General features: G+C 52.7%; 1 protein-coding gene across 1 annotated transcript in view; it reads right to left on the reverse strand.

The window, feature by feature from the left end:
- ALPK2 (alpha-kinase 2) overlaps positions 1 to 15,293 on the reverse strand; it is a 71,660-nt gene that overhangs the window by 25,530 nt on the left and 30,837 nt on the right. The window contains exon 4 of the mRNA XM_004684016.2: positions 32 to 2,021. Within this exon, the coding sequence (XP_004684073.1) occupies positions 32 to 2,021 (1,990 nt within the window). The remainder of the gene's footprint in view (positions 1 to 31; positions 2,022 to 15,293) is intronic.

Consider the following 15,293-nt stretch of genomic DNA (forward strand, 5'->3'; position numbering starts at 1 on the left):
TCTTCATCTTCATGGGCTGAGCCAGGCTCACGGTCTTCATCTTCCTGGACGAGGTCTGAGTCCTCAGCCAGGGCTGAGCCAGGCTCACGGTCTTCGTCTTCCAGGACGAGGTCTGTGTCATCAGCGGAGGCTGAGCCAGGCTCAGGCTCAGGACTGTGGGCCCTTGCTGCTGTTTCCGAGGGGTCTGGTTCAGGCGAGGCAGCTTCTGTCTGGGGAACGTCAGCAACAGCCCAGGGTCCATCAGGAGTCCTGAGACCAGCTTCTGACTCCTGGCTCTCAGAATCAGCCCATTCCCTGGGTGACCAGATTTCTGAAATGGTAGCCTCTAGAGTTATAATCTTCAGCTTGCTGCCTGCTCCCCAGTCTTCTGGCCTAATCTCTTTAGCCTCCTCCAGGAGAATGTTCGAGAGCAGTGGGATGGTACTCAGCACCTGACAGTCATCTTCTGTGGTAGCTTCTGCCCCTGCCGACACGCTGGTCCCCAGGCCGGAGCTCTGCCCGCTGTCCTCTCTGGGGCCTGCTGGCATGGGCTCCAGACTCCCCTCTTCCAGCGCAGCAGATGTCATGGGCACACTTTCCCAGAGGTCATCTTCAGAAAGAGAGCCTTCATGGGGCAGGCCCTCCTGGGGGACTGCTTGTGTTGTCTCACATCCTTTTTCTTGGAAATTCTCCTCAAGGCTCCTGCTATCTGCTCCATCCACAGCCTGGCTCTTATCTTGAAGAGATGGTTCCTCCTCTAGGAGCTGGGGAGCAAGGATGTAGGCTCCTGGCCCCATGGCGGCCATGCAGGTCTGTTCTTCCGTGGACTCAGGGGTAGAATCATTTAAAATGGGCTCCAGCTGCATACCTGGAGGAGGCTGGGAGCCATCCTCACCTGCACCCTGACACGCCGGGTCCTCGGGGCCATCTGCGTGGCTGTCCCAAGTGATGGAGAGCGGGAGGGACTTGGCTTGGGGGACTTTGGTGGCGATGGTAACAGTTGATGTGTTTCTGCTCTCCCTGGTCACCAGAACACATTCCAGATCAGCAGTCACTGCTGCAGGCATCTCCCGAGGGATCACCTCAGTTGCACTCTGACTGGTGGGGCTGTCTGCAGTGTCCGGGTCACTGGTGCAGGGACTCCTGTCACCTCCTTCTTCAAACAACACAGAAGATCTGTCCTCAGGAGTCAGAGGCCATCCCCCATCGTGTGCTTCTACGAGGGAGGGGCATAGCCCCTCCTGGCCAGTCTGCACTCTGGAAGCCAACACGGAGGGGAAATTCTCTATCTGAGAAGCACCTTCACTGGCCTCTGGTGAAGTGTTCTTGGTGAAAGTAGGGGGAGAGAGAGGGGACACTGCCGAATCCCCACCTGTGCTGCTTTCGTTTGCAGCCAGTGGAGCCTCAGAAGCCCCTGTTTGGAAAGTGTCACCCAGGGTCTCGTCATCAGGATACCATAAGTCAGACACGTGGCTCTGAGTTTCCTCCAACTCAAAGTCCATGGAGAATATTTCTTGAGGCAAATATTCACTCTCTGGGGCAACAGGAGAGCCCGGGGCACCACCTGCTCCTTGGTCACCTGCTTCCAGATGCTCCATCGCAAACATTCCTTCTCCACCTGCCAGCCCAGGGCATACAGTTCTGAGGGTAGAGGTAGAGTTTGTGGGTTCCAGGGAAGCACCAGAGAGATCCTCGGGATCGCCGAGGTCAGTGCTGCCCCCCTGAGGGGAGCACATTGGCAGTTCACAGGGGGACATGTCTGTGTCCTCAGCCTCAGGGACACTCAGCTCATGGCCTAGGTCTCCCCAGGAATACCCAGGTGTGTCGTCTTCCCTTTCCTGGCCTTCATGCTGCGTGCCTTGAGCACAGTGTTGGGGTTCCAGAAGCTGGGCCAAGGGTGCATTTTCCTCATCAATGCCTCCTAAGGTGGAGAAGGAATCTGCTGTGGTCCCAGCACCTGTGGACTGCCGCCAAGCAGGCTCACAGGAGGCTGGCCTCTGGCTGAGAGAGATCGTCTCTGCCACTGTATCCTGAGTTTGTACCTGGGAAAAGGAAAAGGAATATGAATAGGGTTGTTCCCAGGAAAGCCTACAACGGGGCAGAACAGCAACCCCAGGAATGTTTTTTCCCTCATGGCTATAGTGGGGGACAGTGGGAATGATTGGTCCTGAAACAATTAACCCTAAACTCTCTCTAGCTCTTAGAGACTTTCTGGGAAAATGCAGCTTTAAGTAAGTGGATGTTCCAGAGCTACTGTGGCCAAGTTCTCTGATAAGTGCTGTCTCCTAACAATCATAACACAATGATTTTTTTCTTCTCTCTTGGGGAAAAAATGTAGACATAAATTGAATGTTAACTATTTTGATCAAGTAGGTCCTAAGAGCTTGCCGTGTGCTTCTTTCCAGAAAGATAAGTTTCATTTGAACATAACAAATGGAATTGGCAATGCCTGTAAAGTAACCATGAGCAATATCGGTCCCCAAGAGACCACTTGCTGGTTAATAATACTACCACAGAGGTTGAGCCCGCCCCAAATCTAGTAGTGGGGTTGTGATTGGCCATCAGCACTGCCAGTCATGTGCCCCAGGGAGGTTGGGATGACTTTCCCTTTTTAAAACAAATGGCTTTGGGCAGGCAAACCCCATCTACAGGAAGTAGGGAATTTCAGCACTGCTTAGGTTTCTCAGAGCAATGAATATGAACCTCACATCTTGAGGAGCGACTCCATCGGGTGCATCTGGGTGATCTGTGACGTGACATATTGTTCAAGAAGAGCAAACTCTAAGTTCTTCCCTCCTGAAACTTATATCCCCTCAATAAGCAAGTTTTCCTAGAAGTGTCAAGAGGTCAGCTCTACACCTGAATATCACCCGAGAGGGGAATGTCCTCTTCACTTGTTAGTTTGGGTCAGAATTTCTACAATAAACTCGAATACAGATATACTATTAAGCAGAAGAGGGGTCGGTAGCTTCCTGGCATCACTTGAGAAGTGCCAGGAGACTGTCCAGCTGAAAGCACCACCACACTCTGAAGCCTTCCTCCCCTGCCTGGAATTCCACGACCTAGGTCAGTCCTTTATTTTAAGATCTTGATATCATCTCATGACCCTCAGTGCCAGCAGATGCTGAAGGAGTGACCACGTGCACAGGGTTCTCTGTAAGCCCTGGGTCACTTTTTCCAAAGGGCTCCAGTTAAAAAGTCACTCTGTTACTCCCTGGGGTGTTACCTCTCTGCTGTTGATTACCGGCAAGTCAAGGGAGGGACAGGCTGGTAACCTGGAGTTGGGGAAGCATGAATAGGAAGCTTTCATTTGGACCAGTCTGGGCCCTGGAATGTTCCATCACAGCCAGCATAGCATGCTTTGATCTACAAAACAGCAAATCATGTTCTCTCCTTCTTTTTCTTTAAAGGTTGCTCCTGTTTCTTTCTTTCTTTTTTTTTTTTAACATTTATTTATTTATGCATACAGAACTGGGGGACAGGCCAGAGATGCAGGGGCGGTGAGAGGATTCACCAGAGACAAAGTGGGGAGCAGAAGAGGCAGATGGATGAAGTCCACTGCTGAGGGGAGCAGTGAGGAGACAGGAGAGGTCTGCCATGCCATGTGGGTCACCTCCCTGGCTGGGGATCGAACTCACACAGAAGCAGCTGCGGCTGGCTTGCAGTGCTGCCTGCACTGTAACCCAGTTCACCACCAAGGAGGGCCTAAGCCAAGTTCTCTTAAGGTGTACTGACTTCCCCCTCTTGCTTTTCAAAATCCTGCTTTAACAAAGTGGCCTCCTAGTCAAGATCCCGTGTAAAGAAACATGGTGGATCCTTGACCTTGCAGGTTCATCCACGGCCACGCACTTACTGAGCATGGACTATGTAGCAAGCGGCGTTCTAAGCACCAGGAAGCCCTGTGAACAGCAAAGACTCTTGGTCATTTGGACTTCGCATTTGAGCACCGGTCCGTTGCCGATATGACAATCTACACACTTGATTTTAGCCAATGGGATTTCAAAGTGGAACCTGAACAACCCCGCACACACTGTCAAAGTTACAGCCTTGCCTCCACGGCCAAGCTCCTGGGGCTCATTCAGAGGCTAGCTCAGAGAAGGGAAACCTCAGACTTGTACCTTCCAGATGAGTCATACCTTTCTCTTGGGGGGAGGCGGTTTAGTGGTGTCATTGCAAAAGACCTCCAGCAGACGATTCCCCAAGCTCAGTCGGCTTCATCGCAGAGCAATGGGCGATTCCTGTTATGCTGGGGAATTATCGTAGTTCAGGTGAAAAGGAGGTTTGGGGTTCTGGGAGGAAGCCCAGTGTGGCATGGGAAGGGCGACTTCGAGGGCAAGCCAGCAGGTTTAGTGCTCCATCCAATGCTGCATGCGTGACCCCAAAGCACCTCTCTGGCCTCGCTGACCCTCGGTCTCTTCCTCTGCGGCTAACCACATCCACACCGACACAGTCCTCAAGTGCAGGGCCTGACCTTAGCTTCCTTCACTCTCTGTGGAACGAGAGTGGCGGCTGACGCCCACTGATCCGGCCTGAGGAGCAGGCCTTGAGGTTTGGGCTGTGGGTGGGCTTTCTCGTTTGCCTGGTGAAGCACAAATACTGATCCTAGCAACTCCTTCCTGATGAGGTGGAAGCCTGGCCCCAGTCAGGAGTCAGAAACTGAAGGACAAGGGAAACGGCAGGTCGAGGGGCGTCCTGGGTGCTCCAGGGGGAGGAGGGTCCCGAAGGACAGCTCCGAGTGGCTCTCTTCACTGCTGCAGCAGGTGGATCCAGGCCTCCCCCTCCTGCACCCACACCTGGCCTTGCCTCCTGTGCCCACACCTGGCATCCCCTCCTGTACCCACACCTGGCCTCCCCCTGCTGTGCCCACACCTGGCCTCCCCTCCTGCACCCACACCTTGACTCCTTCCATACACCCCCGTGTGGCTCTTCACCCCCAGAGATGGTCTCCCCCCCACAAGCAGCCTATAGGCACTGGGGGACTGGACCTCTGGCCTGCCTGGACCTGCACCCACTGTTCCTCTCTGAGCTGGGAGCTCCTGCTTGCTCCCCACCTGCACTGGGCAGCATAGTCTGCACTCATCTAGCAATTCCAGGCCAAGTCTGGCCTGGCTGAATTAGAGAACTTCTCTGTCTAGGGGTGGGTACAGCAGGGGAGGTCAGGTGTGGCTACAGGAGGGGAGGCCAGGTGTGGGTGAGGCAGGGGAGGCCAGGTGTGGGTATGGCAGGAGGCCTCGTTGTGCACCGGCCACCTTGAGTTCTGCTTTCTGAGCGGACAGGGCTGCCGGCGAGTTGCCCCGGGCGAAGGGTGCACGGGGACCATGTTCAGGACAGACTGTTGGGGCCAACCACACTTATCCCCATCCCCTGCCCTGCTGGAAATGACAGGAACTGTCTTCCTCCTGCAAAGTCCTTCCAATGCCCTCTGCTGAGAAGGCTCACCTGGCACCTACTTTACAAAAGAGTCAGCTGAAGGGCCTCTCGTCGCTGAGAATGAAGCAGGCCTTTGATGCCGAGAGGCACTCTGCTGAGAACTGACATGAGCTATGAGCACGAGGGGTAGAACCCCCCCCCAGGCTGTCACTGTCAGCGGCAGTGCCCAGACTCACCACCGATCCTGGCTATAAAATCTTCTCTATCAAGTTGAAAGCAACCCCACCTTAGGGCTGGGAACACCCCTTTATTTAAAGCCAGCACCCTCACCTCCCCTGCACACGGAATGGAAGCCTATCGTGGTTTTTACTACGTGCTTGCCGCCCACAGGGTATCTGTTGGCTTCCTCTAAGCGTGCAGACAGGGGCCCTGTGACCCTTATTTCTGAGCATCACCGTCCTCTACTGGGGCTGCATTGGCATGCTGAATGAACAGACACATGAATGACTGCAAGAAGGGGAAAGGGCAGACCAAATTTAGTAGCACTTCCAAACCAGCTGCCTTTGGAAAGTGTATTAAGTTTGAAAACTTACACTCTGCTTACTCAGCATTTTCCAGCCCCACTTCAACAAGCCTCCACATCTACAAACACATTGTTTTCATCTGTTGCCTCCTAAGCGTGTGTCTGCCTTGGAGCCCAGGGAAAGGTGTGTCGCCTCCTTGTCCACCCCGTGATGGCCAGCATTCTCACATTAATCAATGTCCTGGAGGCCAGCAAAGTAACTCGAGTCACTGACAATAGAAGATGGTGTGAGAGATCCCTCTTCTCAGATAGCTTATAATCCAGTGGAAGAGACAAGATGTACATGGAAAAGATAAATGTCAATTCTTGACAAGTGGTGCTCATGGCCAAGTGGGTGGAACTTAACTAACCTCGTTGCTCCAGGAGAGGAAAGGTCACCACTGATTCTCCTCCTTCACTCACTGGATGAGATCCCTGCAGTGCAAAAACCAGAGGCTGCACTGTCATGTTGTAAGGATCAACGCTTAGATAATTCTCGACAGTTAGTACAATCTCTGGAAGGTTCTCTACTGAGTAGGCAGGTGTGGTAGTCAACAGCATCCCCAACCCTTGCACCTTGGCTCCCTCTAGCCAAAGGGGCTGGAAAACCACATGGTCCCCTTGTCTCTGCAGGCGAGTAGGATCAAGGGAAGGGTTCTGGCCAATGAGATGTAACGGCAGTTCATTCCACTAAGAGACTTCTGGAAAAGTGTCTGCTTACATAAGGGACCGACATGGTGGGTTCATGGTCTGTTCTTCCTTCTTCCTGCCATAGACGCAATGCCTGTGCTCCAGCCAGCTAGCATCTTGCACTCATGGGCCAAAAAAGAAAAGTCACATAAAATGGCTGGTGGGGAAGAGAAAGAGGTTCTGAGTCACTGGAACAGTGCTGAGAACTTCCATCCAGACTTCTTATGACTGAACCACAAAAGTCCTTCTGTTTGAGGCCACTATTCGTGGGCCACTCTGTGTGATGCAGATAAGAACATTCCTAACGGATACAAGAGGAGAAGACTGCTGAGGGGTGGAAGACAAGGCAAGCAGGATTCGCCCTGAACCCTGCAGGAGAGCCTGGACGTCTGGGCAGGGATTAGCTGGAAGGACAGTGTCACAGAGGGCAAGGGGTGTGTCTCCTAGCCGGGAACTCTAGGGGCTGGTCTAAGTGCCAAGGGATCAAAAGGGCCAGAGGCAAGGTGAACTTGACAAGGGGGTGGGGGAGAATGGGAAATGTGAGAAGAAGGATCATGGAAGGAGGAGCCAGGGTTCTGGAGGTCAGATTCTCTCACCCTGGGCAGGGGGAGTGGAGGCCCTACTTCTGCGGGTCAACACCTCCTCCTCTGCCATGTGCTTCCTGGGATACTTTGTTTCCCTAACTTCTGCCCCCTTTAATCTGTCCTTTCCTCCTTATCTGGACTAGATACAATAGCACCAGGTCCTCCCCAACCCCCATACCTCCCTACTCCTCCCATGACTCCCCACCCCCGATGCCTCCAGGAATGTTGAAAAGGGTGTTCCCTGCTCCCCAACACCCTGGCTGCTGCAGCCTGGCATGGCTAACCTTCCTCAATACCTTCTGCGCCCTCACTGCGGGCACAGCCTCGCACCATCGGTCACCAGTCCCTTGTCATCCGATAGAGCAAATCCATACCACCTGGGGCAGGGAGACCAAAAATAGCCTGGTCTCCAGCCAAAGGAAGCTTAAAGCAAACCTAAAATATTTCAGGAGCCTGAGTTTATTTTTAGCCTTTGCCAGGTTGCCCAGAAAGGAGCTTCACTTAGAGACTCACTTAAATGTTAAGATAACACATCATCAGGGGAAGACATGCATCTAAAATGCTGGTCCTGCAACCCAAGCCTCTGTCACTGGACTATCTCTCTCTCTCTCTTGCTTTCTACAGGGAGGCAAGAAATCGCCAGCAAGCTGGCATGACCTGTCCTGATTTCTGGTTTGCAAAATGCCAGTTTGATCTCTTCCTGCAGGAGGGCTGGGTTTCCACGGTGAATACGCTTTCCCGGGACTGGGTTCTGTGTGGTTCAGGGAGCGTCTGCCAGGTGACATGGTGTGAGCAGACATCATTAGACCAAGAGCCCTAAGCTTTGTGTTCGAGGTGTGTCTGGGTGACGAGGCCACTAGGAGCCCGCTAACATGACTGTGGCTGACCCTGCAGTGTGCTTGAGGCTCACAGACCTAGTCCAAGCCAACGAAAAGCCCTCACAGCCATGGAATGGAAGACGGTGGCTCTGCACCCTCACCCTTGCCAATTCTTCTTGGGGTGGAGGAGAAAATGATAGCTCCCTCTGCTCAGAAGTTCTGGTTGGATACACACCAATTCTGTGTGTAATTTTGGGGTCTTCTGGAGACTCTTGAGCCCCGTGACCCCTCCTTGGGGCCCACGGGGCCACACAAAGGATCCCTGCAGCAGGTGATGGGCTGGGACTGAGCGGTGCGGTAGTGTCCGCTTCCCACGGACTGAAACATCTCTGCAGATGACAGGCTGGATAACGAGGCAGTGGGGAGCTGGGAAGGTAATTAAAGCTTACTCAGGTCTAAAAGAGCCTTTGCAAGTTAACCTCTCTCTTTACAGTTTCTAGAATTTGTGAGCAAAACCAAAACCAAGATATAGCAATTACTGTACTGTACTGGCAATATGTCACACAAAGCAAGTTCTTACAAACTTTAGAAACAGGAAATACTGGTCACAGCTACTACATGAGCAGGCCAAGTGTCTGGCAAGAATGGTACTGGGCACTTGGAAAATCTGAGCATAAATGTAATTACCAGCCAGGTCATTTGTCTCCGATGGGACAAAGATTGAGGAGGACCTGTGGACTTAGGGTTGAGGACCTGCCTACGTCTCACGTTGTAGCAGGACAGCTTCTTGGGTTGGGCTTCTTGGTCAGCAGAAAACATCCCTTGGAGTTTCTGTTCTAAGAGGTTAGGCCACGAAGTCAGATTCACAGTCAGCTTTGTTCAGCAGGAGAAACACAGTTCAGTGGGAGAGAGATCCATGAGGAAGAACTTCATCTTGGCCACCCCGGGGCCTTCTGTTCTCTTTTTCTTTTTCTTTTTCTTTTTTTTGGTGGGGGAGCGATGAGGGGAAAGAGAGGCCCTCTCTTGTTGTACTCATCAATAATTGAAGTTTCCAACACATCCTAGACCTCGGTGTCATCATACCAGCGGGCACCGGCACTGGAGGTGTGGATATTCCATTGACAGTTCTGGAATCACAGCATGCAGCTGAAGGGTCAGGCTCAAGATGAAGGGAGTCAAGGGCAAGCCGGGGAGTAGGGAGGAGCATTGTACCAGAAACTCCTCTTTGGAGAGACCCATCAAAATCTACTGTTCCCTTGTAATGGAAAAAAAAAATGACTCTCAGGAGCTTATGAAAAGCTCAAGTTGGTAGTTTCAAGAAAGCAAGAATATATCTGGGAAGGAAGGACGCACAAAGCAAGGCTAGGGGCTACGAAAGCAAAAAATCTCTGATGTTGGCACTTGCGGGTTGGAAATTCACATATATGACTTATAGGCAGGAGAGAACTAGCCCCTTCATTTTTCTCTGGAGCTGATCTGACCTCCTCATGAGCCCCCTTTCACCTGCAGGGGGTTGGGGAACGAACGGACAGCTAAGTTGCTCACTAAATCTCCCTCTGACCCTGTCATGGACAGTCTGTCAGGGAATGCTGCCCACCTGGACTGCCTTTTCTGGGAGCCGGTGTCTGAGCTGGGGGCCTGGGCGGTGGGGGTGAGGAGGTGGGAGAGAGAGGAAGGCAGGAGCCTGTACCCACATCCCAAGAGCTTGTTTAACTCAATCCTGACCTCAAGAGAAGGGGTGTCAGGAACCATGCATCCCTCTGGGTCCTAACTCCTCTTTGGGGGGCCCGTGTCCACACACTCCTGACTTTTGATCATGTAGAGTTCAATGAGGTTTAATGAAGAGGGAATTTAGGTAAATTCTCTCTCCAGCGAGCCAACCATCCTGCTTAAAGAAACATCTGTTTCTTTTCCCCCATGTGTTGCTCTTGCTAAGCCAGGTCCCCCTCTCTCCCTCACCCCAGGGCAGCCCTTGAGTTGAGCTGCTTTGGAAGAAGGTCTCAGAGAGAGAAGTGGAAATTGTTTTTTGGTTTTTTTCTTCCTGCTAATTCCCTCTACCCACCTCTGGCCTATAGCAGTTGTCAGTTTCTTAGGGCGGTGGAAGCAAACCACCACAGACCGAGTGACTAACACCACCGGCGCTCAGTCTCTCAGTTCTGGAGGCCGGAGTCTGACAAGGAGCCCCCACACCCAGCCTCCCGCTGAAGACTCCAAAGAAACCTCCCTTGCCCGTGCCGGCTCCCCGCGGCTCCTGGCCTGCAACACAGATGAATCACTCCCTCTCCACCTGGCCCTTCCTTCCCAGCCGCCCTGTCCTCGGTCTTGTGAGGACAGCGGTCGTTGAATTGGGGCTCAGCTCATCTATTATGAGTCATCTCAACTGATTACAGCTGCAGGGACCCAGTTCCATGTAAGGTCTCTTTCTGGCGGATGTACATTTTGGGGAGACACCACAGCCACCCATTCTTTTCCCAACCTGCCCTTCTGCCCCCCGACCTCACCGCCCACCCCCACCTCTCAACCCCTACAGACTCTAGCCCACATCAGCAGTGAAGCTTTGTCCCTGGTGGGGCCGGTGGACTTCAGAACAGCAGTGGCTACACTGGTGCTCGCGCCCTGAGGCAGCTCTGGGGGAGCGTCAGTCTTCTGCCTGTTTCTGTAGTAGGTTCGGTCAGTGTGGACGGAACCATCGAGCGGCTGCCCTGCGGGCATGTCCTCACTCGGGCCAGGCTCCGGAGGCACAGCCTCCCAGGCCCTGTGACCAGGGGCTGCCCCTTCCCAGTCCTCTGGAGAGACCTGCCCACCTGAGGGGGGGGCTTTCCCCTCTGCTGAGAGCAGTGAGTAAGCTCCTCACGTTTGCTGTCAGACTTAACGCCCTGAGTTACCAATAGCAGACTTAAGGAGGAAGAGTGAACGGTTCCTATCATGCCTGTTTTCCTTCCCACCACTGTCAGTTTGACGGTAAATGTGAAAGCACTTGTTTTTACACCAGCACATAAAAAAAAAAGCCTGAATTCTCAAGGCAGTATCAAAATACCTGTGCTGACTCAGAAAGATAACTTTTCAAGCATCAGCAGAAAAGGGAACTTACTGAATTTGCCACTTACCGCCTGCCCACCCCCACCAGCTCTGCGCGGTGGGTGGGGGCAGTGAGGGGAAAGGGTGGGGAGATGTGATTTTTCAATCCAGTCTTTAACTGGATTTCATTCAGTTCAACAATAATATCAACAGGCACCGTGTGTGCTCTGCAGACTCAGGTGAACCAGCCCCAGCGTTTGTGGCCACGCAGCTCACAGAGTAACAGACACACTAAGAGACAGTGACTACAAGCAGAGATGTAGGAAACAAACTCTAGGGGAGAAGTTAATTCTCCTTCAGAGAGAAGAGAAGGGACGACTGTCAGGGAAAGATCCAGAATCCATTTATTTCCCACTCATGTGTTTACATTCCTTCCTTCCTTTATTCAACAAAGGTTTGTCGGAAATGCCCTCAGCGGAGGCCTTCCTCCTAGCTGCTGGGGAAAGAACATCACCAGCCAAAGACTCTGTCTTCGTGGAACTTACATTCTGAAGGAGGTAGACAAGGTCAAGGAGATCAGTAGAGGTTCTACAGAGAACCTCTACAGGGAGACAAACCAAGAAACAGCATGAGGAAAGGCCCTGGGCAGCCAGTGCCCAGTTACTGGAATGAGTAGGATGGGGGGGGGGGTTGTCTAGATAGGGACAGGTAGGAGCAGGGAAACAGTGCAAAGAGATGACCTCTCGGTTAAGGGGTGGCCTGCAGGTTGCTCAGAGCCTTCAGGTCCATTCCTGGCACGTGGACAATGCCTTTGAAGACGGAGACACTAGCCCAGGAAGTCTTTGGCCAAAACAATGTGACCCAGATGCAGTTATGAAGCCTGAGCCATGGTTGTGGCTAATGGGATGGAGGGTGTTGTGGGTTGAGTTGAGCTTCCCCCAAAGATAAGCTCAGATCCTAACCATTGGCACCTGTGAACATGAACTTATTTGAAAAGGGGGTTTTGCAGATGTAAGCAAGTTAAGATGATTGCACTGGACCTGAGTGACGGGCATCACCTCCTGGCAGTGACCTGGGTGGATCCAGCGCGAGGACAGTGGGTGGGTATGGGAACTGAGGCACTGTGGGGCCCTTGGCATCTTGCAGAAAGGAATTTCTTGAAGCACCATGTGAAGCCAGCAATGCGTTTACTAGGAAACCAGTGTGGAGCCTTGCAGGAGGCGGGGCAGCCTCAGAACGCAGAGTTGGCCCAGCCGCAAAGCAGTAGGTCTTGCAAGGTTTTGCCTTTTTAGTGGGGAGGGGTCTCTCTTACTTATGCCCACCTTGCTCCTAGGAACCTCCGAGGGTGCCCAGGCTAGTGGGAACTTCCTCCTTCCCTCTTTGTGGATAGTGAAAGGCTCTTCCAGGCTCCTGGACCTGCCAGGTCAATCTAGTCCTTGAGAGAAAGCTATGGCAGGGAGTGCAGAAACTCAGCTGTGCGTGTGAGAGTCCCTTCCTATCCCAAACAGCCCAGTGCCACGGTGCTGCGGAGCAGGTGTGACCACTACCAGCACTCAGGTGAATGTTTCCTGCTAATGTGGGTCTCAAAATGGCAGCATTGTAGTGATAGTTCTGACACCCCAGACTTGGACTGAGCTTTATTCCACCAGCCTCTGCTTACTGGAACCCCAGATTTTCTTGTGCACCTGCCTAATCCCTCCTGTTGCTTTGGAGAGGGCAGCATGAGGACCAGTGGTTACTGCATATGTGTGACAGAAGTAGATTTTGAACTAGTGGCCTTCTCAGGAATGGGGTGATCACATAGTATTTTGAGCAGAACAGAATCTGTTATTGTGCGGGTACCTGATGGGGGTACAACACACTCCTTAGATCCCCACGCTCTGGCACCAATCTTCCCAACATCTACACAGTCAGTGCAGATCCCAGCCAACCTGGACCCTGCCTTCTTCTAGCAGGTGACATGGAGGCAATGAAAGCTGTTGTAATAGTCATCATTTAATCATGGTGAATGACATCAGAAATCTATAGGTTCTGTCAAAGCTGCTAGGGTGAAGCCTCTTCATATAAACTTTTCTTACATTCACTCACCAAGTGGATTGGGAAGTAATGAACTTGCTTTCCTTTAAAAGAGATTTTCAATTCGCGTTATTAGCTTACGCTCGAGATGGGACAGGGTGTTGGTGACATCTGGGCACCCACAATGATGGAGTCCACCCCTTTTCAGTCCATAGCACTCTTTTCCCCTCTGTGTTAACTTCACAAAGGAGCAGAGACGAGCACCTGGTTTGCAGACCCAAGCCGAAGGAAGGCTCGCGTGTGCCTTTGAAAAGCCCTGTGTTGACCAATGTTATTTTTTCCTGGACCTGTTCCTCTAGAATCAACCGACTCTGGTTGCCCTTGCCAATCAGGAGGTGAATGTGTGGGTTATCACGTGTGGCCAACAAGGCAGGCCAGCAGCCTTGTTCTGTAGCGGGCAGTGGATGGAGAACCCCCACCATCTGAGCAGTGAGGCTGAGCACCCAATTCGGTTGGAAGCACCTGCTCTCTTTGCCCTGAAAACTGGTCTAGTACAGGCCTGCTGTGGGTATATGGCCCTAACTGTGAAGGTCATGGGCTTCTTTTGTTTTTAGATGTATTTATTTATGTTTACAGGACTGAGGTACAGGTCAGAGGCGCAGGGGCAGTGAGAGGATTCACCAGAGACAGACTGGAGAGCAGAACAGGCAGACTGACTGAAATCCACTGCTGAGGGGGCGAGACAGGGGCGGTCTGCTGTGCCATGTGGGTCAGCTCCCTGTCCGGGGATTGAATTCGTGCTGCAGTGGCTGCAGAGAGCTTCATAGTGCTGTTTCAACCCATCGCACCACCAGGGAGAGCCCACAGGCTTATTTTTAAACCTATTTAAAATAACTGCTCAGCATTTTATGTGCTTAAGTAGCACACACCGAGTAGGAAGTTGACGATGTAAAGAGCATGGGCTAGAAGCGTCCTCCCCGCCTGGCGCCCAGCTACCAGTCCCGCCCCAGAGCCAGCTGCAGTTATCAGGGTTTATTTTAGCTCTAAAGAGGCTTAAGGAGCGGAGCCCCAAATTGGAATTAGAACATCTGTATAACGCGGTGGTCAGGGCCGAGCAGAGTCAGGCAGGCTCGCTCCAAAGCCAGGCCACCCTGGCCAGGCTGCTTGTCTCGTTGGGCTGCTGAGATCATTAAACGCTCCGCCCACTGGAGTCTCAGCGCAGTCCCTGGCATCTACCTGCTCTCAATGAACATCAGCCACTAGCAGCCTTTGAGCAGTGGGGAAAGGGAGAAGGTGCGCCGGCAGGATGAAACTTAAAGGGAAAGCTTTTTTTCACTTAGAGTGTCATCACTGGAACCCCCTGGGGGCTTGTTAGAAATGCTGGATTGCAGTAGTTGGGGTCCACCAGCCCCCAGGTGACCTGTACTGAGAAGTGCAGGCCGTCAGATCCCAGGAATAGCTGAGAGTGGACCTGAGCACTCCTTCCTCCGGGGAGATGTTGATACATGGTCCGACTAGGTGCTTAGACTCATGATGAAAACTCAACCTGACAGCACTTTTAAGGGAGAAGCAAGCCACCCCTGCCCGACTCCCCCGCTTCCTGTTCCACCTCTGACTTCCCAATCACCTGTGCCTCCAAAGACAACTAGAAGGTGTCCTCTTTTGTCCTTCTCCTGACAGTAACCCGATAGATGGCCTGGGGGCAGGCTGCTGTGTTGTTTTGAAAGTGACACGAGAGACACTATGGAGCCCGACCAAGCAGCAGTAGGCTGCCAGGATGCCAAGTGGGACACGAAGGCCCTGGCAGGGGCAGCCTCAGAGCTGTCATGGAAATAAGGTCTGCGTGGGGCTGAGGGCTCGGAGGCAGGGGCGCTCAGGGGTGACCTTCGCTGCAACTGCCAGACCATGACTAGGAATATATGGCCCTTTCTTTCTTTAGAATGGAGTTGTGGCATCACGCCCACCCAAGCCCATAGAAAATGCTACCCCGAGAGTGAACACCTGGCCATGTGTTCAGGTGGGAGCCTCTTCCAAAGCAAATGCGCTGCTCTGGGGAGGGGTCTTCAGAGAAGGGGGGGCTGTGCAGGTGTTGGTGCAGGGGATATGCTAACCTAAAACTGCTCTAAAAGAAGCCCAGAGACCCCCCTTGGAGCTCAGGGGGTTAAGGCTCGGCACCATCAAGCTATATCATCAGCCACTGTGATAAGAGTTTGATCCCCAGCCAGGGAGGTGACCCTCCTATATCCCACTGCTCCC

This window comes from Condylura cristata, unplaced genomic scaffold (genome assembly GCF_000260355.1).
Source record: "Condylura cristata isolate star-nosed mole 26May11 unplaced genomic scaffold, ConCri1.0 scaffold00016, whole genome shotgun sequence".
Classification (NCBI taxonomy): domain Eukaryota; kingdom Metazoa; phylum Chordata; class Mammalia; order Eulipotyphla; family Talpidae; genus Condylura; species Condylura cristata.